Raw genomic sequence first — 25,122 nt, 5'->3', positions numbered from 1 at the left:
CAAGCTTGAATTGTTTATTTTTTTTATTTTTTGAATAATATTTAATAATTAATAAATTAAATAAAAAAAAGATCTAATATTTAATTTATACAACTAACAAGTAAAACCTATATTGATTTATAAAATTTTAAAAAATTTATAAATAATTAATAACTAACTAGTTGATATTTATTCAAAATAAAAATATATATTACATACCTACATATATTATTAATACATACATTTAATATATGATAGCATATATCTATTTCATATATAGTTCTCACATATGTACTAGTATATGAAATTATTAAATTTTATTGACTAATTATTATACAAATTATAAAATATACCTATGAAGTATAATTCATTATATAGATATAAATAATTAGATTACATATTATATATTTAATTATAAAAGTGGTATGCTTATATTATTAGCTAGTATAAATATATATGTATACATACATATGTGTATGTATATATTTATCAATATATGAATGAGTTTTAATCGAGTCGAGCTAGCAAGTCGACTTGAGCATAAATGAGTGAGCCTTAACGAGCTTTACTCGAGTCGAGTCGAATTTTGTCGAATATGTGTCATTTACAAATCGAGCGGGTATTTGATTTCATGAACGAGTTTTTTTTTTCACGAGTTGAGTTCGATTCAAATTTAACCGAGCGAGCTATCGAACAGACTGATTCATTTATAATCCTAGCCATATGCTGCTCTTTGTTTTTTTCAAAAATTAATAATAATAATAATAAGTCCCATTTTTTTTTAAAAAAAATACGTTCTAGCCAAAAAATAATTATATATAAAGATGTAATTTAATATTATATTTTAGATTATAAAATTATTTTTATTATAAAATAAATATAACGTATTATATAAAATTATATTAGTTTAAAAGAGATAGAATTTAAAAAACTTATATCTTGAGAGCTTGGAGTTTGAAACTATTGAGACCAAGAATTTTTTTTTTCTTTTAATTTGAATAGAGGTTTTATTTGAGCGATTTTATTGAATAATATTAAATAATTAAAAGATATAAACACTTAATTTATTTTTTATTTTTATTTTTTGTTTATCGGTGTTGCACGCGAATTTCAAAGGGAAAGGAGACAAACAAAAGCCAAACAGCTATTGAAAACCATGCCTACATTGCCTAGTATTCCAAAAGCTTTCATACAACAAAGTAGAACCATTACATTGGAGTTGAAAATGAAGATTTTATTCTTCATTAATATTTTATTTGTTTATTTTCTATTGGTTGTGGAAAATGATTTATAATCAAATCGTATCTTTACATATATTATTATATTTTCATTTGTAGTATGTGAAATCACAATGTGATTACTTAATTCACTATATCTCTTGCCTCTAAAAAAATAAATTCACCATATCTCTTGTGATACCATGTTTTTAAATTGGGGCTTGTCGGGGTCAAGGGAGAGTTTTTTTTTTTAGAAATATACTTCATTTTATTCAATGAATCAAAGTTATAGTTGTGACTTATCAATACATGAAAAAATTCAGACTACAAGTCAAACTAATGCATATGCTCTGGAGCACCCCCATACACAAATTTCTTTATGACAGACATTGTCTTAACTTATAAAAAACTCTCTCTTAACAGAGATGAGCGCTCTATAAAACAGAATTAAACACCCCCTCTTCCAAAGAAGAGAAGTACTGTTTTCATCATCTCCAAAAGGAGGATTACTATCTCTTCGATTCCTCACAAGGAAGGAACGAGACTCTGTTGCAATGGACACCAAGTCCAATAGCCTATTTCTTTTTATTATTAAGAAAAATAAAACACCAAAACCAAAAAATACACGGAAAATAAAACACTGAAGAAAAAACACTGCCCTTAGGGCTACATCTCATTCCTCTCCCGCTGCCCCCATTCTTCTTACTTTTTATTTTTTATTTTTATTTTTTTCTTCTGCTGCTTTCTCCTGCATTGTTTTCACCTGTGGTCCCCTCCCCCGACGCCTTAGCTACCACTTATCTCCTCCGCCGACTTCGAATTGCCCCTCCACCGACTTCGAGTTGCCCCTCCATCGTCTGGCTTGCTCGTCTCCACCACGACCACTATCTCTCTTGCACGAGCACGAGCACTCTATCACCCACCTCCACCACTGCACAGGCGGTTGCCCCTCTTCCCCTGTCGTGCCCTCCTCCATTGCGCCTCGCTCTCTCATCACCTGTCCACGCCCACCTTTTCCAGGCGACTTAGATTTGCCCAGGCCGAAACAAAGGACGCGCAGGCGGGCCACGCCATTTCTCCGATCTTCTTGGGCCAAACAAACGCCGTGGGTTGGTTCCAGATCAGTGTTCTCCAGTAGCCGTTTTCCACCATGGGATGGGGTGCATGTTGGATAGGGATCAGAATCCCATAGCAGTGTTTCTCCATTATTAGACTTAAAAAACAAACAAAAACAAAACAAAACACAAATTGACAAAAGAGAGGAAACGATCGAAAATATGGGCAAGAGGGAGGTGAGGGGGGAGAAGCCAGGTTCAGGATTTGAATGTTTTTAGAGAGAGGGGAAAGGTTCTCTCTCTCATGTCAAGGGAGATTGAAAACAACTTGATTATGGGTGTCATCTCTTAAATTCGGTTTTTTTTATTATAAGTATTTTAAAATATTGTTATTTTTCATTTTAATTTTCTTCAATCAGACATGATGATGTATCTCAGGCTTCATTTATTAATTACTTAAAGAAAATTCATTTAAAATATGTTACATCACAAAACATAAATGGGAGTAACAAAAATTAAGGTCCCGTTTGGTTTCACAGATAGTCTCAATTAATCTCATCTCATCTCAACATTCAAATATCATTTAAATACAAATACTTTTCAACTTTTTCATTGATCAAATCATTACCTAATCATTATAATTTTTTCTAACTTACAAATTAAACACAAAAGATAATTCAATTTTCTCAAATTACAAAACAAAAATTATATTAAAAAATTATATTCTAATAATATTTTAATTTTATAATATTTTTATTCAATTTTTTCTCCATCATTTTCCAATATCTCATTAATCATCTTAATTAAAACTATTTCGCTATTATTTACAAACTATCTCACTATTATTCATAATTTTTAATCTAATCTCTTTAACCAAATGAGACCCTTAAAAGAAAAAATTACTCATTATTTTATGCCCATGAAGTGCTTAAAGATAATATATATTCAGAAGACTTGTTAAGAAAAAGAAAATCTCAATACCATTATTAGATAAAAGAGTAATGCTAGATGTAATCGTGGAGTGCGTAAATATTGTGTAATTATTTAAAAAAAAAATAGAATTTACTATTAAAAATTAATTTTTTTTTCATGTATATCCCGTATTTACTTATTTTTTTTAAATATATTGTGTAATACTTATACACTACACGATTGTAAATATTAATTATCGACATAAAATATGTGATTTTTACAACTCGCAATTCGAAGACTGTAATAATAATTTTAGTGTTTAAAATATCGCATGATATTGATTGTATTGAGATTTGTTTGACTCAAATGAAAATTCTAAGAAAATTCTAGGAAATGGCTTTACAAGAAGCCATAGCGACATTCTAGGAAAATTCTAGTCTCTTTCCTTGCCCGTAAGCGAAGCTTTCATGTAGTTGCGTGTCTCAAGAGGTTATTCGAGGCTTTGAGCTCATCTCGCACCCCTCCCCTCTCCCTCACTTTTTTGCATTTGGATTTTTTTAATAATATATATATATATATATATATATATATATATATATTGTATCGTTCTTATAATTTAGAAAGATATATGCACAATACATAGACGTCACGCAACTACTTAGAAAAAAAAAAATCTCATACAACTATTTTATAATTTTTATGAAAGAATAAAAGTTGTAAAACATTTGTACCTCTATATATTTTTATTTTATTAAAATGGGTCTAAAAAATGATTTGTACAAGCTAGGTAAGTCATTCAAAAAATAGTGAAATTTATTTATTTATTTTATAATAAATTTTAATTTTTTAAAATAAATTACACGAAACTTATACAAGAGCAGTTTGTATCTAATATGAATAATGATATATACACAACACACTGCACAACATATTACATAACAATATTATAAAATAAAGATATTTTTATAAAATGATATTACTTTTATAAGATATTTTATAAAAATACTCATCATTTAAAATATAATTATATAAAATATTGTAAATAATGTTTATTTTCTAAAATATTTTACAAAAATATATTTTATTTAAAATATAATTATATAAAATATTATAAAAAATATTGTACGTAAATCATTTTCCATCTAATATAACCCACCACTTCAAAATGGGATGGACTTCATGTTCCTTCTTTTTCGGTAGTTGTCATAATTGGCACTAGTGGACCTGGACATTGAGCCAGCTGCCAGGCCCTTAAATAAACACACGCATATGGTCTTGAAGCTCATCTTGACTCCGACAAGAAGCCCAAGCCCACCATACTTAAGACAGATTCGAAGAACAAAGGTACCATAAAACAATTCCTCAAAGACACAAAAGTCGTACATCGGAGAGACTTGTTCAGGTTGTCCATGGAGTCCTCCTCATCATCTTCTTATTCAAAATATTCACTCTCTCCTTGGGATTACCTCACGCTATTCCTTCTCCGCCCGGTCCTCGCAATCGTATTTGTGCTCTCCCTGATTTCTATCGGTAATTACCTCTCTCTCTCTCTCTCTCTCGCAGTACTCTTACACTCTCCCACTTTCTTCTCGAGTTTGGCTTTGTATCGCCTCCATCAGTTTTTAGGTAGAAATTAGGATCTGGGTCTTTGAGGACTTTTCTTTTATAATTTTGAAGAACAGTTTATACCTGAATTTACGAGTTATTTGATGGGGTTTGGCTTTGCGTATAGGTTGGTGGTTGGCGTGGAAGCTAGTTCTGGTTCACGTTCCTCTGGTGCAAGAGATATTCGGCTTGCGAAAGAAACCCTTCAAGCCGAAACCCCCGACACGTAGGCTATCTAAGATTTACAGTAGCATGAATGCCCAGAATTCTTCTTCTCGATGGTAATTTTATTTTACGCCCTTTTCGACTCTTTTATTTATTTATTAAATGTGTGGATGCATAAAAATAAGACCCTCTTTGGATAGCGAAAGTGTTTCGTCTCATTGTTACGATTTTTCTAAATTTCTAAGCAAAATATGATAAACAATTCAAAATTTTCAAATCTTAAAATAATAATAATATTAAAAAATAATATTTTATTCAACTTTCATCTCAACTCATCTCACCTCGACTCAATATCCAAACTGCACCTAAATATTATTCCAAGCGTTTTGGCTTTAGTTGGCTGATAACAAATATAGAGTGTAAATGGCCATTTTGCGTTTAATAGTAATGTGTTAAGAGCATGGTGACATGCGGGTTAATAATATCTGAGTGTATTTTTTCCGCTTGATTCATATGCTAAATGGCATGCATTGCTTTCATTTTTATTCACATCCTATATGTATGCCAAGATGCATTTGATGGTGAGATGCTTCGAGTGCCTCTTTAGAGCTATTTGGGATTCTATCTGAGGGGATCTAATGCAGAAGTGACGCCCAAAACATCTAGTCATCCTTAAGGAGGATGGAGTTAACTATGATCACTTAGTTTCATTAACTTATGAAAACCATTAAAAGTTGGATTTTTGGGCGATCGATTTAACACTAAAAGTTATTTCTGCTAGTCCGATTTTGTTGGTAACTCAATCCTAGTCTATCAAAATAATGTTGCTAAGATTGAATTTCAGCTGTACAATTCAGAGCTTTAAAGATCGGAAATGCTCTCTAGATGATCTTAGATGTTTCTTTCGCAATACCTTATTTCTTTGGGCTGTACCTATAGACTTCAATGGGTTTAGTTTTCATGTCTTCTTTTATCTCTGTCTAACTCCTAATTAGGTGCATTAATAAGTCTCTTATTATATGTTCTGTGTGCTTGGGGGTAATTTTGTGGGGGTAAAGAACTAGTTTTAAGAATTTACCTTATAAAAGAACCTCAAAATGCAATGTTTAATATTTTTTGAAATTTAAGGGGTGGAAGCACAGATCCTCCCCCCTAAAAAAATGCATTATGCTAGGACGCGCTGAGAGAGAGGAAGGCGGGGAGGGTGTTCTCCCAAAAAAAAAAGGGAAAAAAATGATATAAAAAACAACACGCTGATTCCTGTAGATCTAACCGGAATCTCAATATATACATGGATAAAGTGACATTTAGAAAATCATTGGGGTCACTTTGCCTAACAAATTGCATTTGCTCATCTGAGTCATCTTATTAAAATGATTAGCTCCACAGCATATATGACATGAGAGACGATAAAGGCAAAACAACAGAAACATTTTATGTTGATCAAGATTTTTAAACTTTTGCTTATATCATTGAATACCCTTGGATGCTCTTTCTTTCATCTTATTAGTTTTTAATTTCAGCATATATTTTAATGGCCTAAATGTACATGATTTTCTTGTTTCTTCTATAGCGACCTAGATAGGTCTTATCTCTTGTATACCTTCTTGTGTACTTGGCTATGTCTATCCTTATTAATACTACCGTTTACTTACAAAAAAAAATATTTGGGGATTGGACGATGAGTAATTTGGTTCCAAGGGGAGAAGGGGATGGGCAGCGTAAACCAGTAACCGTTGCTTTATGAGACATTGATCCCCAGTCAATTACACTACTCCAAAGGGTTACCCTTGCTTATTCTTAGTCTACAAAGGTCAAGTGAGTCCAACATATATTAAGCATTTAATGTTGTCGGTAAAATTCGCACAGGCAATAACAATTGTTATGGAACCCACTTCATATGTCTACCTCTCATCCACTCTAAACCTTAGAATTCAGGCAAAAGTTGTAGGAGATTGTTGTGAAGCTGAAGGGAAGAGAAAGCCCTAAGTCTGGAAACCGAAGACAAGAACAGGAAGTGAAGTGGGCTTCATTCCTTCCTCCACTACGTACGTATTACTATGAAAAAAGCCTTACAATCTGTTCTCCCTTGCACAGGTCCTCCTTCTCTCAAATACCGCACTTCTAACAAACTCCCTAGCTAAGATAACGTCTCCTGCCCTCTAATGGTGAACGACAGGACGCACCATTTTGGGCTATAACCAAAATGCTGCGTCTGCATCCTTTCTATTCTACGGAGCCATTGTATTACAGTAAGTTACAGGGAATATTACAAAGGAGCTTAACAGAGATCTTGGTCCATTGAGAAGAATTGCTTAACAATGGATCATACTTTCTTTACCGGCCTTTTCGCACGTGCTTTTAGCCTTTTACAGTAAAGATTTGTAAAACACGAAGAGTTGCAATTTGATTTTCATGATACTTGCATGTAGATTTTTAGTACATGGCACACTTGAAGATCTGTTTGTGGGGTATAGAAAAATAATGTGGGCATCAATGATCATTGCAGAAAATAAAAACAGCTCTGGATGGAAGGGGGAGCAAACTACTGATTCTTTGCATGTCCTGATGATGGGCAAGTGGACGAAACGAAACCATTGACGCTCTAATCCAATGAACATCATATAGACTTCAGAGCATTGGATTCGGTTGATTGTAATATATAGATGTTGTATACAAAATTTGTAATCTCTTGTAAGCAAACTGTGATGGAAAACAATCACAATTATTTACGAAATTAATTTAGTTAGTGGAATCTTATCGTCCATGTCAAATCTGAGCGGTGACTGATTTGGTTTTAGTGCTATACATGTTTATGAAGAATATTACCTATAAAAAACAATTATACTTATATGGGATGTGGAAAACAAAGTCGAGACAGAAATCAGTGCTCTCCAAGGACTACTCAATTAAACCTTTCGTGGGTCCTCAATGACGCTCATAAATAAGGCAGCAAACCCGGATGCGATAAATTCATAAATTGACGTAACTTGATATAATATGCAAGTTAATTTTATTATAAAATAAATTTAATATATCATTTGAAATCATGTCATTTTATAAATTTATTTTTGTGAAATTTTTTTGTGCTTACAACACTCTTCTTTGAATGCTTAAGATGCGGGAAATGAATACATAAAATAGAATTTTTATATAATTGGGGAGTGATTGCAAATTAGGAGATAGTTTGAGGGAGGATTTGCGTATCCACTCTATAATGTTTTTATTCTATTTGAAAGTAGTTGAGAAAAAAAGGTAGAAATAAGAGCTTCAAATGTATTACATAAAAATACTCTGAGTTTGAACCAAAAACAAAAGTAGAAAGAAAAAAAAATGGTTATGATGACTTTTGGGTGCAATATTGAGTTGAGGTTATAATTTGGATGGAAAAGATACTGTCGTCTAATAATAATTACAAGCTTTTATAATCCTCATAGTACTTGATTTGTGCAACAAATACTCTTTTGAGTAAAAACGGTCATTAAGTCCATGGGTTTCACGAAGCATTTATTTAATATTTGAATCTTTGCATTCTGGGTCAAAACGGTCATCGAGTAGATTTGACTTAATCCAAGACAAGGTTTATTACAATTCTCTTTATAAACCTAGTGACTCTCCAAAATCATGTAAAAATTTGGTTCATTTACTGATGATGACTAGAGGTCCGTTTAGATTCAGAGTTGATTTCAACTCATCTTATCTAATCTAATCATTACAATTTTTTCAAATTTTCACACAAAATATAATAAACAATTTAACTTTTTCAAATCTCAAAATAATAATAATATTAAAAAATAATATTCAAATAATATTTTATCTAACTTTCAACTTTCATCTCAACTCATCCTATTTCAACTCACTATCCAAACCTCACCTTAGATAGAACAATATAAACCAAACATTTCGTTTTGATTCTTATCATTTAGAAGTTACTTTCTGTTAAATTAGTGAAGTTTGCATTCATCATACATTTAAATAGATGCTACTTGATTTTTGCCAATCAATCATTGCTTAGAATTTGACAAAATATTGACTCAATGATACCTTATTCAGCAATGATACATTGTATCATCTATCCAATGTTGTTTTATTTTTTAATAAATAACCTGGAACAGACTTGTGAAGGTCAGAAATCCAAGAATAAGGGTACAGTAACAAATTTAATGCTAAAGTTATTTAACATTACACCCTTCAACAAGATATTTAACTATTAGTAGGTCTTTGAGCACCTGAATGTTCTTGGGGATGCACATTGAGCTGCCTTCTTGTCGAAACAAATGTATGTCGTCTTTAGGTGTGGTAATCAAAACCATCATGAAAAGACTGGAACTCAACTAAATTTGCCTGTGAAGAAACGGGGAACAAAAAAGTTGGACAAAATTTCAAGAGCTGATGAAAATACCAGGTAGGCTAAAAGTGGATATACCAGCACAGCGAGTTGAGCTTGCGCTGGAAAATCTATACTTCATCTACTCCTGCAGCTGTTGCAGTTTGCTCAGTGGACTTGTAGCTGTCAGCAGCCACTTGGACTTTCTTACTACCGGGGCCTGAAGAAACTTTAACCATTGCTGGTCTCAAAAGCCGTTGCCCAAGCTGAAACCCACGACGAAATTCTTCGATTACAATCCCTTCCTTGAACTCATGCGACTCCTCACGTGCAATGGCTTCATGCAGCTGCAAATACAAAATGGCAGCCCACGTTGAGGTTTAGATGGCATGGAAAGATTTATTAAGTTACTTATCAATTCAGATTCTAATGACTCCCACTCCAAGATACAAGCCTTAATTACCACGGTCTCAGTCAGCCTTGGAAATTAAACATCTCACTTGGGTTAATGATTTGGACAACTCAATGTCTAAGAGTGGTAAACTCCCCTCATAACAAGAAACCATAAGCAATAAGCAATAGATTAGACTTTTGGATGCATAAAGATGAAAAAAGATGGACTACTTTTTTGTGAAGGATTGAATAAAAAAGAATGGTATCCAAGTAATGCTCAATTCCATCTTAATGATTAATTTTCATTACTGAATACATTTTTCTTACACAAGGACTACACGAGGAATTCAACCAAGCTACATGACCAGAGAACCCGACCCAATCCACGATGTCACATATCAGATTCCTGGATGTATAAAATGAGTGGACAGTAAAATCTGTTATCTTTACATGGGGTAGCTCACGAGCATGAAAATTCTAGCAAGCAAAATGACCTCGTAACTACTTGCAGAAAACACCACCAAGGGTGGTGGCTCAAGATCCTTAGATTACTCTCAAGTGTTTGGCATGTACTAGGTCCTGGGCTCAGATTCGAAAATAGATTTGCCTTAGACTATTAGTATTAGCCGCCTAAGGCTTCATTGAATTCCTAGTTGGACTAGGGTGTAAGCTATGGCTCAAACCCGAATTGCGGGAGCGCCTGCGGCTTCTCACAATCTAGGCCCCTCCTGTCCACTTCCCAACAAGTAAGGTGCTACTATGGTCAGGTAAAAAAAACCACCTCCAATTGCCCCTTCTCCCCCCCCCCCCCAAAAAAAAAAAAAAAAAACTACTAGCAAACAACACCACAAAACTGATAAAATATCAAAAGCTTTCACTTACCGAGGGATCGAAAGGCTTCCCTACAGTTGGTACTGCAGCCACGTGCAAGCTCCTCATTATCTCCACAAATTGCTTGTATATACCCTGATAACTTGCATCGATCTTTTTTTCCTTTTCTGTTTCTAGTTTAAGTTGTTGCTTAGCTCTTTCAAAATTGTCCACCATGGGCAAAAGACTCTCAATTACTTCTCCTTGGGCATCAGACCTTATGGTCAGTCTCTCCTTCTCTGATCTTTTCCTAAAATTGTCAAAATCGGCTTGTAAGCGGATGTATTTCTCCTTCCCAGAAGTTATTTCCAATGATAGAGCTGATACTTTTTGGGTCAATTCATTCCATTCACTTTCTATTATGTGTACCCTGGCCTCAATATCAGATACAGTTTTTTCATCTCCAACAAGAATGGCATCCTTGTAAACGTTAATGAGTGCCTTTAAACTGGATAGGTGGTTTTGATCTCCACCTTCTGACGTTTTTACACCATTATGACTAGCCTCCTCTATACCATTTGCCTACATAAAGAAACAAAATTTGTCTATGAATTGCATCTGTAAAAAAATTAAACCAGAGAAAATTACACTTCACCCCCTCAATCTCAAACAGCCACTCCTTTTAAAATATGACCAGAGACCACCAGAGTACCAAAATTGTCACTTTACCTGCAAAATTTTTTTTTTATAAACTGTCACTCCTTTTGCAATTTACTCCCTCCATTCAACAATTAAGATTGTGTTACATCACCTTTTTTCGTATATCGCAACTTAAGTTTCAGATTGGGGGTCACTTTGTTTCAGATTGGGGATCAAGTGACCTCCAATCTGAAACATAAGTTGCAATAGGGGTGATAGTTAGAATGATTAAGTGTGATTTATCACACGGTAGGTTCATGTATGCTTTAAAAATGTGAGGCCTCCAATGGGTATTTATCCAGTGTCAGATTTAGGAGCGATGAGGAGTTGGGAAAGACATGGATGATACATCCCACACACACACACACACACACACACACACACACACACACACACAGTTCAAAGTAACAGAAGAGAGAATTTCAATCAATGTAGACAAATTAGGATTCATAATAATCAAAATCCCTTGGGTTAAAGGTGGATAATGTAAATGCATAAATCAAAAATATAATTGGGAGAAACATCAAGGGGATAGCTGATATATTGACCAATTCCAACTGTGTCCTAGATGTTGTGTCATTGTTAGTTTGCAAATCTTAAATGTGTCCGTCGGTCTTTCTAGCCAAGGAAATTCTCCTCTCTTTATCATTAGCATAGGTTATTAACCACTGTATAGAAGGATATTAATACATTATATTTCAATTCTGAACTCATTTTTAATCAGAATGCTTGCATTTTCGATTCTGAAACAGTCATGATGGGGGATCATATTACCATGTCATGAGTCCTTCCAACAACCCCCCTTTTTCTCTCCTATAAAGCTCTTCCTAGAGTAGATTCATAAATAAACATCATTAATGCCAACTTGGAGAGGGTTCAAATGTGAAGATTACATTTTCCCTCCGTATAACATCTTGTGTACTTGGGAGATGCCTATTCCTATTAAATTATCAGTATAATCATTTACTTATAAAAAATAAAAAAAAATTACATTTTCCCTCCAAAATTACCTTCCCAAGGCAAATTTTTTTTTTTATACGTACCTTACCAAGGCAATGACAACTATCAACCTGAAATTATTTATCTACAATATCATCACAAAAGATAATTTACCGAAGTATCATGACCTGAGGACATACTATTCGCACCTATGTGACAAGTGCCACCTTACTACAAATAGTTTCACGCTTTCATGAAAATTTTCCAGGCTTGAAAAAAAACTCATAACAAGTAGCATTCACATCCAATTACTTACAAAAAAACAAAGTTACATTTACATCGTTAACAAAATGTTGTTGAATTGTTTATTTATTTCATTAGTTATTTTCTTTCATATTTCTAATCATTGTTTTAATCTTTTCTTTTTAATCTTGCCCATGTGAACCAAAAATCTGGCTCCACCACTGGTCGCACCCCTTTTATACGCTTTTAAATGAAACTTATTACTTATATAGTAAATTTCTCACCAAGACCTATAGTTCATATCAGTAGTCATAGCCCTGTGTATACAACTATACTAATCAAGTTAGAAGCTGCGAGTATGAATAAAAAAATTGAAAAAAAAATCAGCATGAAAACGAGAAACTTATGGAGTTCAGGCTGCAATACTCAAACAGAATAATAATATGCTAACAACAGTACAATAACAATAGCATTTAGATTATCTAGAATTACTTGTAGAGTGAGATAGAAATAGTCGCATGTTGTAAGACATTAATAACCGCCCGAGTGAATTACCGAAGAGTCTGTCATTTGCCTGTATCTCCCACTGTAGACCTCAGAGTTCCTATCCAGAGTTCGGATAAGAAGTCCGGATCCAAACTAGGAACAGATAAAACCAAGCATTAAGCAGAGGTAGGAGGTAAGTAAACAGCGTACCGTGGGGGCGGAGTCTTGGGAGGAAAAATAAGATTTGAAAAAACGCCTGCACTTGTTATCCATGGTGATTGGGGATGAGTTGGGTAGAGGAAGAAACCCTAGAATCGGCTTGCAGAGAAGAGGACGGTGGTGATAATGGAGGGGTTGAGAAAGTGCTAGGGCTTTGGAGTGCTTAGTGGATAATGAGAGAGAAGCGGAGAGGCGAAGAGGCAACAGAGAATGGTTAGAAGGAGACACCGCCATTAGCACCGTTCGTATTTTGCTTTGCAATAAGTCAGAACTGAGCTTTGGCTTTGTAGTTAGGAAAACCACTCTTCTTCTTTCTAGTTACTTCTTTTCTTTTTCTTTTCTTCTTCTTTTTTTTTTTTTTTTTTTTAACGAAGTAATGAAACTAATTTACGGACTAGACTCGGTGTACTTTGTTAGCTACGCTTTTTTTTTTTCTTCTTTTCATTTTCGCCCTCTCTTCGTCCAAAAAATATATTTATAATTATGAATTATGTAATCACTACATACTCATTTTAAAAAAAATAAATAAAATATAAAATTTATATAAAAAAATTTAATTTTTAAATAATAAATTATATTTTTTTTAAAATGATTATGCGATATTTATTTACTTAACAGTACGTAGAATTATTTTTTTTTTTATTAAATTTCAAACCTTTTCAGATTCTCAATTTTTATTTGGGAAATGTTTGAGCCACCGAGAGGTGGTTTGAGACAATTTTTTTTATTTAATTTTTTTTATATTTTTTAACTTAATAATTAAAGAAATATTTTTTAATAATATTATAATTTTTTAAAAATATTTTAAAATATTAAAAAAAATAAAGAAAAAAAAAGAGTTGAATGACCTTATCGAGAGGCTTCGCATCCTCTGTAGTTGTGGTGCTATCCTTTTCATTTTTAACTATTATATCTTTATCATTATTTTTCTCAATATCCATATTTTTAAAAACTCATATTTTAAGTCATATATAAGAACTATTCTATTATCAAGTTGGTATGTGAAGCACATTTAATAAAATACTTATATGATATAATTTAATTTAAAAGATAAATTTTAAAATTTAAATTTTACAAGTCAAATTTTATCATTATGAATAATTTATTTTGCACAACGATTTGAGAATAAAATAACTTAAAATACAAAGACTTCGAAACTCTTATGTAATTGCCATAGTTTTACGAATTCCTTTTTATCAATAACACTCTTTGCTTTGCATAAATAACTTGATGACCCTAACATTGTGGCGGCCGGATTTGTTTACCCCATAGTGGTGAACTTAGGCTAGCATAGAATGGCCATGACCAAGACATCCTTGACGGCTAGATTCAGTAGCGTCTCAACCACCACATCACTTGGTCCCGACAAGGAGGAGAGGCCTCCCCACCTTATTTCTGTTTAATCTTCCATTTGTTAATTTTTTAAAACAAAAATAAAAAACAGAAGAAGATTTCTATATTAAAAAAAAAAAAAAAAAAAGAAAGATAACCTTTACCCGATGACATATTTCCAAAACAACTAAAATGCATTTGATTTTCAAAGAGTCTGAATTTTATTTTTTCTTTTTAATTAAAATAGAGTGATTTTTTTTTAATCATATATTTATGCATCGTTGAGTAAACAGTGTTAAGAAAAGCTGGCCAGCAATAAGCAACAGAATTTCTTCAGCCATTATAACTAGAATGCTTGCATGACCATTTAAGCACACCATATTGGAATGCCCTAGCCATTCACAAGCAAATAAGACCAAAGAACCCTAAACAAAGAAAAAACACCACAATCTGAAAAATGTCAAATCACATCTTAGTTCGCCATCAGCACTTGATTCAAACATCCAAAGCCTAGTTTGCAATAGTTTCAAGTTTCCAAAATGGCAAACTAAAACAAACCACCCTAACAAAGTAACTACTGCAAGGGTCAATTAGTTAAGCAGCTTCCTGCCTACCTGCCCTGCCTTAAGTACCTGCATTATAGAGGAAATTTAAAAGAAAGAAAAAAAAAAACCATCAAAACTTGGAAGTAAATGGAAGTGACTCGCAGTATGACTGTTCAAGATGCATGAGCGGCCTCATCCTAGTTAAAATGGTTCAAAATAATAATGACCTCTGAAAGACAATAGACTGTTTCTTTAATCCAAAGACATCTTGTTTTGATAGGTCTGATCCAAAGACTTTTAGAAGTGTTCTAATACCTGTAAGGCTCCAACACAGTTTTTCAGTTAAATTTCGATCAAAGGGTAAACAGACCATAAAGCCAATCAATCAAACCGGGCTGTAGTTTATAGACTTGAATCTCCTATAGTGTTATTGCCCGAACACTAGGGCTAAGAGTAGGAGAGAGAGAGAAAGACACATAAAGTGGACTCAACAGCATTTGTAGCTGCCCTAGTGAATTTCTTGGGTAGTATAAATGCTCAATATATGCTATAGGCTCACTTTATGTATCTATTTCTCTTCTACTCTAGACCCTAGAGTCCAGTCAAGAACCCTAGGAGATCTCTATCCGTAGTTAATGAATACATGGCAAGAGATTTTCACAGCTTAGTAATTCACAATATCCATCTATGTGCCAGTGTATGTGGGTCGTTATGAACAAGGCACTCCTTTTAGGTATGAAATACTGAAAATAATAGTCTTTTTTTTTTTTCACGCAGGTCACCGAGGTCATTACTATAGTTTATAATCCTTAATGCAGGCCATAAATAGAAAATATTATCACTGACGTAATTCCAGAATACATACCAATATCCAAATGATACACACCAAATTAAAATAGAGAAGATTACCACTGATGTATGCGACAGTACAAACCCCCATGAAGGCTTCACATATACTTCCTGTACCAAAAAGACACTAAGGTTAATATAATTAGATTTAGGTTCACCATATCTGCAGACAATTTAACAATATTGCTAATGCTTTTGTCAAGAAAATTGTAGCAACTAATATTCTAAATTATTAAAAATGATCAATGAAATTGATTGGAATCTTGTTTCCCTCCTTCATACATCTGGAGCTTTCCAACATAGGAAAGGAGAAGGTAATTGCATGGGATGATAAGTAAGATAAGTTTTGTTAATTAGCAAAATGGCACTATCCCACATATACATTTTTTTTATGGGCACCGGGTGTCCGAGAATAGCATCAACTATCCACATATACACAAGACACACCTAAATGAGATGCTAAAATTACCTACATGCAATTTTGAAAAAAAAAAAAAAAAAGCATGGCTACAATGTTTATAAAAGCGAAACTTCATACACAACTTTTAGTGGAACTGGTCGTCAATGCCATGGCAAAATGGAAGACACTTCTACAACCCCAAAGGTTACAGTAAGGCTTGAATAAGTTCTCACCAAGGAAAACATGTCATAAAACTTATCACAAGTTACCAGTAGGCCAAACTCCTAAGAATCATAATCAAATTTAAGGAAGATTTATATGACAACTGTACAAGATATCTGTGGGAACATACCGATTAAAAATAGAAACAAGATATCTATGGGAACAAGCATCAATTCACTTCATCATATAAAGTAACAGCTTAGTTAAGTCCAGTGAGTGAAAAGCATACCTGTACAGCTACTTATCAGCATGACATAGACGCAATCACTAGTTCACAAAGTACATGCCTCAAAAACAGAGGCTCTATTACATTGGACATCAAGCCTGTCAAGCAGTTTTGTGTAAGTCGAAGAAAGATCCTGTGGGTTGTTTATGCCTTCATTTTCATTGTAAGCTTTGATGCTATCATCTTCTGTACTATTAACATCATCAAAACCACTTTCAACCGGTTGCTTTATATGAATGATCTTACCAAACAACTGAAAGCAACTAGCACCAACTTTTGTTGAGCTACAGCACTGGGTTCCAATCAATTCTGTGCCAAAGGAATGCACGCTGCTCTGGCTATGTGGTGATAAGTTTTCAGACTGTGAACTTCCAATATTCAGCTCGGTAGAAACAGTACTCAGCTTTGACACCATGTTGTTGCCATAGGAATTATCGACCAACATATTGTTTTCACTTAAGACGTTGGATAAAGTAGATTTGGTGAATAGATTTTGCCTGGCTCCCTGCATGCCAGCAGGAAAAGAGTTATAATTCAACATTGATTGGCTCATGTGCCCCATTGTTGAATTAGTAAATCCTGTGATGGGGAAGAAAAGGTCCCCCTCTCCATCAGTAAGCAGCCCAGAATTCTGCAGGGCTCTGCATTTCTTTGCGGGAGGAAATGTAGTATGGAGTGGTGATACTGGCGAAACATGTTCAACTTGCCAAGGACTCACTCCCTTGGCATTCTGCAGAACTCCAGGTTCATCCCATGTGACCTGTGATACACAGACAGAATAATAAAAACTAAATCAGTCAAGAGAGAAAGCAGGTAAGATATTTTTGCAATATTAGTAACACAAAACTATCTAAACAACCCTACAAGCTATGTGAAAATTCATAACCTCCTATGGCACCAAAACTACACTAGACACACATAGTTAACCATTACTAACGTAGAAGATAATTGTGGTTATATTCTAGAAATGTGTAATGCCTAGATACAAGCCTAGAGCGTGCAAGCCCTGCACAGTCCCTTTAGAAAAAAGTGAGACCCACAAAACAAAGTGGATTTTTTCAGGTGGGTCACACTTTTTTTCAAAGGAACCGCATGGGGCTTGCACACCCAAATCATTTTCTCATTCTCCTGTCAATGTTTCACAACAAGAAGTGATTAAAAATGCTGCCAAATAACCTGATCAACATCAGTTCACTTCCATTCTATAATCTACAATCAACAGCATGAATTGGGACAGTTGGAACATACAAATATCAAGCATAAACTCTCCAAGCATATGTTTAATCGACCAATTTGTATTAATATTCTCAGGATCCATGTATGTAACTGAGCAACAAAGCTTGGAAACTTCAAAGTCTTGAATAGATCAGTGACATATAAGCAAATAGCACATGAACGGACTAAAGATAAGTTAGTTTATACAAACAATCGATACTACCCCAATACTGTTCAGTTCAACCTTATCTTATAGTGCTGAAACAGGGTCTATGAGCTGGCCCTGACTAGTATTGTGATTTTTATTATCAGATGGTATTGTGAAATATCACCAATCCACTTCATAGGAAGCAAAAAAACCCCTTGCACAAAGTAAACAGTCATGTTCCCTTAAAAGACCTGTTCACATCAGACAAATCCCAAAGTAAACAGAAAATAAAAGGAAAATACAAGAAAAGAAAATCTGTTGTCCTCTAATAAAAAATTATAGAGAAACAAATAAGCCCCATTATCAAAAAAATATTTGTTTTCAATGGTACTGGTATTTATTAAAAAAAAAACAGCACTACTGGCACGCTGTCATCACGTCAACACCAAAGGAGAAGTCATAATCCTCCGTGATAGCATTTCCAATTCTGTGTTCAAGATCTTTCTTATCAAAATGATAGTATTTCCAATTCAATTCAAAATCGCCAAAGGGAAAAAAACAAGAAAAGAATACATGTTGTACTCTAATCCAAAGTTAGATAGATGCGAAATAAGCCTCATTATGTCAGCACATTTAAAGATAAGTAGCATATACCTCAAAAGCCCTTTCGGGGATATAAAACTTTATTGAAAACCAACTCTTCTCCCTTTCATTTTTCATCATCTATTAAGAAATTGTAATTAATGCTCAGGAAAAAAAAAAATTACGTTATTTTCAGCCCTACTTGTAAAAAAATATGTATTCAGTGCTACTGCCACAGTGTCATCATGGCAACACCAAAGAACAAGTCATAAGCCTTGTGGTCCCTCCCGTCTTCAATTCAATTCAATATCAATTACATCATGTAAGCACACATGCTGGCCATTGGACTACTTCAAGAGCATTCCGATCAAAGTCAAAGACATTATCACAAGATTTTCATAGTTAAACAAGGATTTTCGTGCAGTGTCATCTCTTTGTCAAATATCCAAACATGGAGCTATATTCACCTCAATCTTCATCGCTAAAACTAAATATTACTAGTTTTTACCTGTATGTTGTTAGCATATCACTTATCAAAAAAATGTTGTTAGCATCTCAATAATCATAATAGACTATGAAGCAAAGAAAAATGACACATCAATTCGAACAATGTACTGGGACTACCCATTCCAACACATCAATCGATGCAAATTCAGAGCTGCATCAGCAGGCAAAGAGAATGCAGCAGCTACAGTTCTGACATTCTATCTTGGATGTAAGATCCTTGAAATCAAAATGAAAAGTCTATCCCGAATCTTGACACCATATCAATAACTTGTTAAGGAAATGCAGAAACAACCCAATGAAACATATTGCCAAAGAAACACGAGACGTATGCGATACAGTGTGGATACCATGAAACAAAAACTCTTGTGACGATATGTATGCGATACAATATGGATGTGACACGATATGGCTGGGACACATTAGCTGACTAAACGATAAATGTATATCTATCGTTTACACTGCATTATATATTATATATTTTTTTATTACGTATCTATTATATTAAATGAGAACACAAAAAACAAGCGCCGAAAGATCAATAAAAAGATTCAAAACTAAAGCTCAAGCAATAATAGATTGCATTACCAATAAAAAAAATAGATTGCATATCACCAATCAATTTGTTATTTCAAATCTTCTAATATTTAACACCTTAAAATTTTCAAACAACAATTATAACTCCATTTTTTATATTAAGAAAACTTTATTTTATCCGACACGTTCTGAGTGTCCTGCCATGTACCAGAAGTGCCCAGACTTTGAATATTCTTATTTTTTAATTCGACACGTATGCGGCCATGTCCAAGCCGTATCCGTGTCCGACACAGTACTTCAGCGGTTCAGCCCTTTGAAAGTGCTTCCTAGCAATTTCGTAGGGTACATGATCAAAGAAATCAAACTAAAAAATTGCTCAGACAGTATATGCAAAAGCGATGTACACATATACCTGAAGCATGCGCCAGGGAGAGCCCCGCCAAGGCCCGCTATCCGGGACGGAAGCCGAAGAAACAGTTCCCTGAAACCACGTCATCCTCGATGAATCCTCAGTCTCCATTGCCATCTTCACTCTCATTCCGGCGGTCCAAAACATATTCAGCGCTTCTTCCACCACCTCCGCCTTTACCACAAAGTCCGACCACCCTGCCTTCGGATAATACACTACCTCAAAGGGCATCTCCTGCGCTGCCAACTCCGCGGCCTCCGCCACCGCCTCCGCAGATAGCCTAACCCTCCCGCTCCTTGAGAATCCCTCTCTTCCAGAGGCATTATCATCATCCGGCGTCCCTTTCGTTGCTTCTGCGATCTGCAAGCTCCATCTGCCGCCGCAATCTGCATTGCTTGAACGCACTGCGCGGCGGACCCCGATAAACATCTGGCCCCTAGAGTTCCTCATGAACACCACAGAATCGCCCGCAACCAGCTTCTTGTGGTTCACAAACTTGCTCCAACCAGTAGTGAGCAAGTGGCGCCTCGGCGTACCACGATAAATATGCCGAAAGTCCCAGACCACGCCGTGAACGTCGGTAACGGACAAGTTCTGGACCGGAGGCTCGGCTTGGTAGTTGAGCGGCGGGAAGATCGAGTCGGCACAGAACCTCGGGACGGAGAAACCGCCGCCGTTATTGGCATCGGACGGTGTGAGAATCTTCGAGAAGGAGACGAGCTTATCTGGTTCTCCCGCGCCTTCGTTTCGATCGGGCTGATTAAACCGAGAGGAGTCGAGGAAGGAGGAGGAAAGCTGGGCGTTAACAGGTTGGAGGAGGAGTTTCGCGAACACCTCGTCGGTGATCGGATCAGCGAGAAACTCGACGGCGGAAATCTGACAGGGAATGAGAGGCTTGGAGAGGACGAGAGGGGAGAGGAAGGTGGGACGAGATGAGGACTGCTCGACATGGCCCTGGGGGAAGTAGTAAACCCTAGAATGGACGGTGGGGATCTGAACGGAGTTTCCAGCGCAGGCGCGCCAGATTTTGGGGTCGAGGCGCCGGAGATTGTTGGCCGGAGATGGATCCCGAGGCGGCATCTTCTAGGAATTAAGGAAGGGAAAAAGAGAAGGATATGAGGAAGAAATCTGGGGGAAAACGGAGAGAAAGTATCGGGTTAGGGTTTTTTAACATAAGGGCGCCGAGAAGATGGGACTCTCCGAGTGCGAGTATGAGAGTGAGTGTGTGTCCCTCTCTCTCTCTAAAAAAAAAACAGTGTCTGATGAGCTGAGAGAGAGAGGATGTGTTAATGCGTGTGCCGTGTTGGCGTCGGAGAACGGGCACGGAAGCAAAAAGCGGGGGGAGTGGCATAACAAAAGGATGCCCTCTGATTGGTCAGAAATTTACAGTTTTTGCCACGACAACGTAACTGTGACTCGACACGTTCACCAATCTCACCTCATACACAGTAGTAGTCTGTTTCTCGGACCAAAGTTTTTTTTTTTCTTTTTTAAATATTACGTGCAACTGTAAAAGATATAAATATTATATAATTATTTAAAAATAATAAAATTTATTATTAAAAATTTAATTTTTTATTCATATAAATTCTTATTTATTCATTTTTTTTAAATGATAATTCCTGATATTTCTATTCATGTTTTTTTTTAAATATTCTCTCTTATTCTTAATAAGATATTAAATTATTAAAAAATAAATTATTTTTTATTTATGTGTCAATTAAAAATTAAAAATGCCAATACATTTTAATTAGATTGATAAGATTTTGAAAATTCAGAATTTGAATTTTTTTTTTACCAATTTGGTATATTATTTCATTTTGAAAACTGCATTTATGAAAATTTAAATTTAAAGGAGATAGCCTAGAGTTTTGTTTTTTTTTGTTTGTATTCGAGCAACGCATTTATTTCTTTATGTTTCTATTAATAACTAAAGTTTCAAAACTCTAGAAGATGAAACAAGTACAAAATGGTGTCAAACAAAAGGCATTTAATTTAGAAATATTTCGTGTATTAAAGATCATTTAATGGATGTAGTATGTTCAAAGCTTCACGTGTGAAATTACAATGGATTATAAAAAGCATAAAAAGTCTCTTGGAAAGTTGGAATTAGGATTTTCAACGTCTTTTCTTTCCTTTTTTTTTTTTTTTTTTGTTTTTTGTTTTTAAGAAAAATGTCATCATTAATTTATTCATCGAAAGAAACTTAAATACATGACTGGATATATGTAAGGATATTTCCATATCAACCATTTGAAGCTCTACTAATACACTACTAGACTGGTCTGAACTTCACTGCTACTCATACTCTCTACAAACAAACGTCTAAAAGATAACATTCTGCCTAAATAGAAACTCAACCTCACACTTTATAGAAAATGATGACTCAACCTCTACGGACAAATCTTCCAAGAGACATTTTTTTTTACTATACAATAAGGAAAATAAGAACGAAAAATAATGGATTATAGTTTTGATCAACTCCAGTAGACTTTGATGGTGCATGAAGGCAACAAGCTTGTCTATTTTCAGCCACAAAAGTCAGATCTGAAAGATCTAGTAGTGGTGATTCGGCACGTGAGGACCACACGCGGTGATTTCAACAAAACTATTACTATCCTCCGAAAGATTTGCAGCCTGAACGTCTTCTTGTGCTGTGTGTGTCTTTTGAGAGTTGTCAAAAAATTATAGATTTAACTTTTTTGGCCTTGAATGAAGACAAATAAACTAAGAAATGAGGAAATGAGAGGGAAAAAAGAGAAGAGGGAAGGAGTGGGGCAAGGAGGAGGAACCCTCATTTGGTGAAACTCATATCTGAAGGCTTTTTTTTTCTTAGGTTGTGCAGACACCACGCAATCATTTTGAAAAATAGTGGAGTTTATAATTAAAAAATTAATTTTTTTTATATGAATCTCATATTTACTCAATTTATCCAAATGACTATAAATATCATTTATCATATATAATACATAGATTTTACAATTTTACATCCCTTGTGGGCATCATAAATCTCGGTTTTTTATAGGCTTGGATTTGGATGAGTCTATCTCTTTCAATTATTAACAAATATTATCAAATAAAATTTTATTTATAAATTGATATAGGCGATACACTTTTTTAACTATTAATATGATATAATTTGATTTGTAAGATTTTTTTTTTTTAAATATGCTATTTTCTAACCGGTATAAAAGTCTTTCACATCACTAATGTGACATAACTTAATTTGTAACAAAAATTTAAATATTACAAATTAAATGTCCCATGCAAATGGTGTAAAAGGTGCGACAGCATGGATATGTACTATATCCTCCACGCCAATATAAAAGTCTTGACAAGTTTTGGCCTACAGGGATAATTGCACAAAAAAGTTTGCAAATTGTCAAAGTTTGGTATGGTACACTGCTTGCAAGTAAAATGATTCAAATTTAAATTTTATAAATGAAATATTATCATGTAAATAGTGTAGATAACGTGTCTCCTACATCTATATAAAAAACTTAAGAACTGCTTCATCTATTAAGACATCTAACACAAAAGAAACTTACAAACAGACAAAGTCTAGTATCATACATCTGATTATAAAACAAATATGACATATAAAAAAAGAAAAATGCTAGGAGCCTTATTTGGGCTCCCGTTTATTTTGCCTGATGGGTATTTTATTTTATTTTTTACTTAGTGCTTAAGAAAATATTATTTAATAATATTGTAAATTTTTTTATTTTTTTAAAAATATTTAAAAGTGTTAAAAAAATGATGTGAATTTTTTTTCTTAATTACTAAGTAAAAAAAATTAAAAAAAATGCCCATCGGGCAAAAAAAAGGGGAGTCCGATTTGAGCTCCTTAGCATTGGCCATAAAAAAAAAAATATATATTAGATATAATCATGGGTATTATAAATATCGTACATTTATTTAAAAAAAGAGTGAATTCTATCATTAAAAATAATAAATTTTTATATAGATTCATTATTTATTATTTTTTTGGAGTAGGAAGCACTTCGTATTTTAGGATTGCTAATCTTTTAAAACTTAATTTCTAAAAGCATTAACATTGATCTATACATATGCATATCACATATGCAAAATCACCTCTTTTGCATATCAACTTTATCATTCAAGTAAAATTTTTACATTGACTTATGTATATTTAAGACAATTAGTATCCACTACATCCACATTGACTTATGCATATTTATATTTTATTATTATTAATTTTTTGTTAAATTTTTTATATATTTTTTACAATTAACATCCATTACATACATTTGATATTAATAATAAAAAATATAATTTTTTATATATTATATTAAAAATATAATAAAATAATAAATATATATATTATAATAATAAAATAAATATGCAAGTAAAGACTTGTTGTGTTGGTGAATGAGAGAGAAAAAGAGAGAGAGGGTTGAAGAAGAGATAAATAATGATTAAAATATGATTTATAGGATAAATAATAGTTATTTAAATTTAGATAAGAACTGTTTATAAGTTAACTAAATATTTAGATATATATAAATCAATATAAAAAATTTTAGAATCATATTATATAAATATAACTTTATATATACATATAACCAATTCTAATATCCTAACTCACGTTGTATGTGAGGACGATACATCAACCCCTCCCCGTCCTGGCTTCCCGAGTCCCTCCCAATTACAATTACGTCTCGTTACCAGGAAACATGGCGTACCATGTCTTCCCTCCAATTACGGAAAGGCCCTTATCACATGTGACAGAAATAAATCATCGTGGCCACATGGCGCGTATCCATTTACCAAGTGAGGTAGTAAATGTGGACCCCATGTGACAGAAAGATACGGAAATCAATGGTAATCAAGACACTGACAGCGAGTGAGAAGTCAACGAATTAGGCGGTTGAGATTCGGGGTGGATGTCTATGACGGAGGGTTCGTTGACCGTCTCTTGTTTTTTGGCGGAGGAGGAAAGGCCGGAGATCAAATCTCGTGGAACGGTGGAAACCGTTGGAGACTTTTATTTTTGTAAAATGAGTGAGATAAGATGAAAATTTTATGAATAATAATAAAATAATTTATAAATAATAATGAGATAGTTTGAGTTGAGTATTTA

The 25,122-nt window shown here is 33.9% G+C and overlaps 3 protein-coding genes across 4 annotated transcripts; 1 reads left to right on the top strand and 2 right to left on the bottom strand.

Annotated features, from left to right (window-relative positions):
* The first annotated feature begins 4,503 nt into the window (after positions 1 to 4,503).
* Positions 4,504 to 7,707, top strand: LOC108984653. Of its 2 annotated transcripts, XM_018956679.2 has the most exons (3): positions 4,508 to 4,693; positions 4,896 to 5,049; positions 7,443 to 7,707. In XM_018956679.2, coding segments are annotated over exons 1-3 (276 nt in total). In that variant the 5' UTR covers positions 4,508 to 4,572; the 3' UTR covers positions 7,444 to 7,707. The 2 variants fall into 2 exon arrangements, with proteins under 2 accessions (XP_018812223.1, XP_018812224.1); XM_018956678.2 differs by lacking the exon at positions 7,443 to 7,707 and having other exon boundaries at positions 4,504 to 4,693; positions 4,896 to 5,054.
* Positions 7,708 to 8,962: 1,255 nt separating this feature from the next.
* LOC108984656 (protein GrpE) lies at positions 8,963 to 13,357 on the bottom strand. The gene is made up of 4 exons (XM_018956684.2): positions 13,041 to 13,357; positions 10,536 to 11,045; positions 9,360 to 9,607; positions 8,963 to 9,277 (listed from the first exon to the last, which is right to left on the bottom strand). Exons 1-3 carry the CDS (start codon positions 13,281 to 13,283, stop codon positions 9,392 to 9,394), a joined length of 969 nt encoding a protein of 322 aa, XP_018812229.1. The 5' UTR covers positions 13,284 to 13,357; the 3' UTR covers positions 8,963 to 9,277; positions 9,360 to 9,391.
* Positions 13,358 to 14,699: 1,342 nt separating this feature from the next.
* Positions 14,700 to 21,490, bottom strand: LOC108984657 (auxin response factor 17-like). The gene is made up of 4 exons (XM_018956685.2): positions 20,022 to 21,490; positions 16,627 to 17,383; positions 15,836 to 15,886; positions 14,700 to 15,013 (listed from the first exon to the last, which is right to left on the bottom strand). Exons 1-2 carry the CDS (start codon positions 21,096 to 21,098, stop codon positions 16,670 to 16,672), a joined length of 1,791 nt encoding a protein of 596 aa, XP_018812230.2. The 5' UTR covers positions 21,099 to 21,490; the 3' UTR covers positions 14,700 to 15,013; positions 15,836 to 15,886; positions 16,627 to 16,669.
* Between the last annotated feature and the right edge of the window lie 3,632 nt (positions 21,491 to 25,122).

This window comes from Juglans regia, chromosome 13 (assembly GCF_001411555.2).
Source record: "Juglans regia cultivar Chandler chromosome 13, Walnut 2.0, whole genome shotgun sequence".
Classification (NCBI taxonomy): Eukaryota; Viridiplantae; Streptophyta; class Magnoliopsida; order Fagales; family Juglandaceae; genus Juglans; species Juglans regia.
Note: the sequence above shows the minus strand (reverse complement) of the source record. Positions and strands in the feature narration are given on the sequence as shown.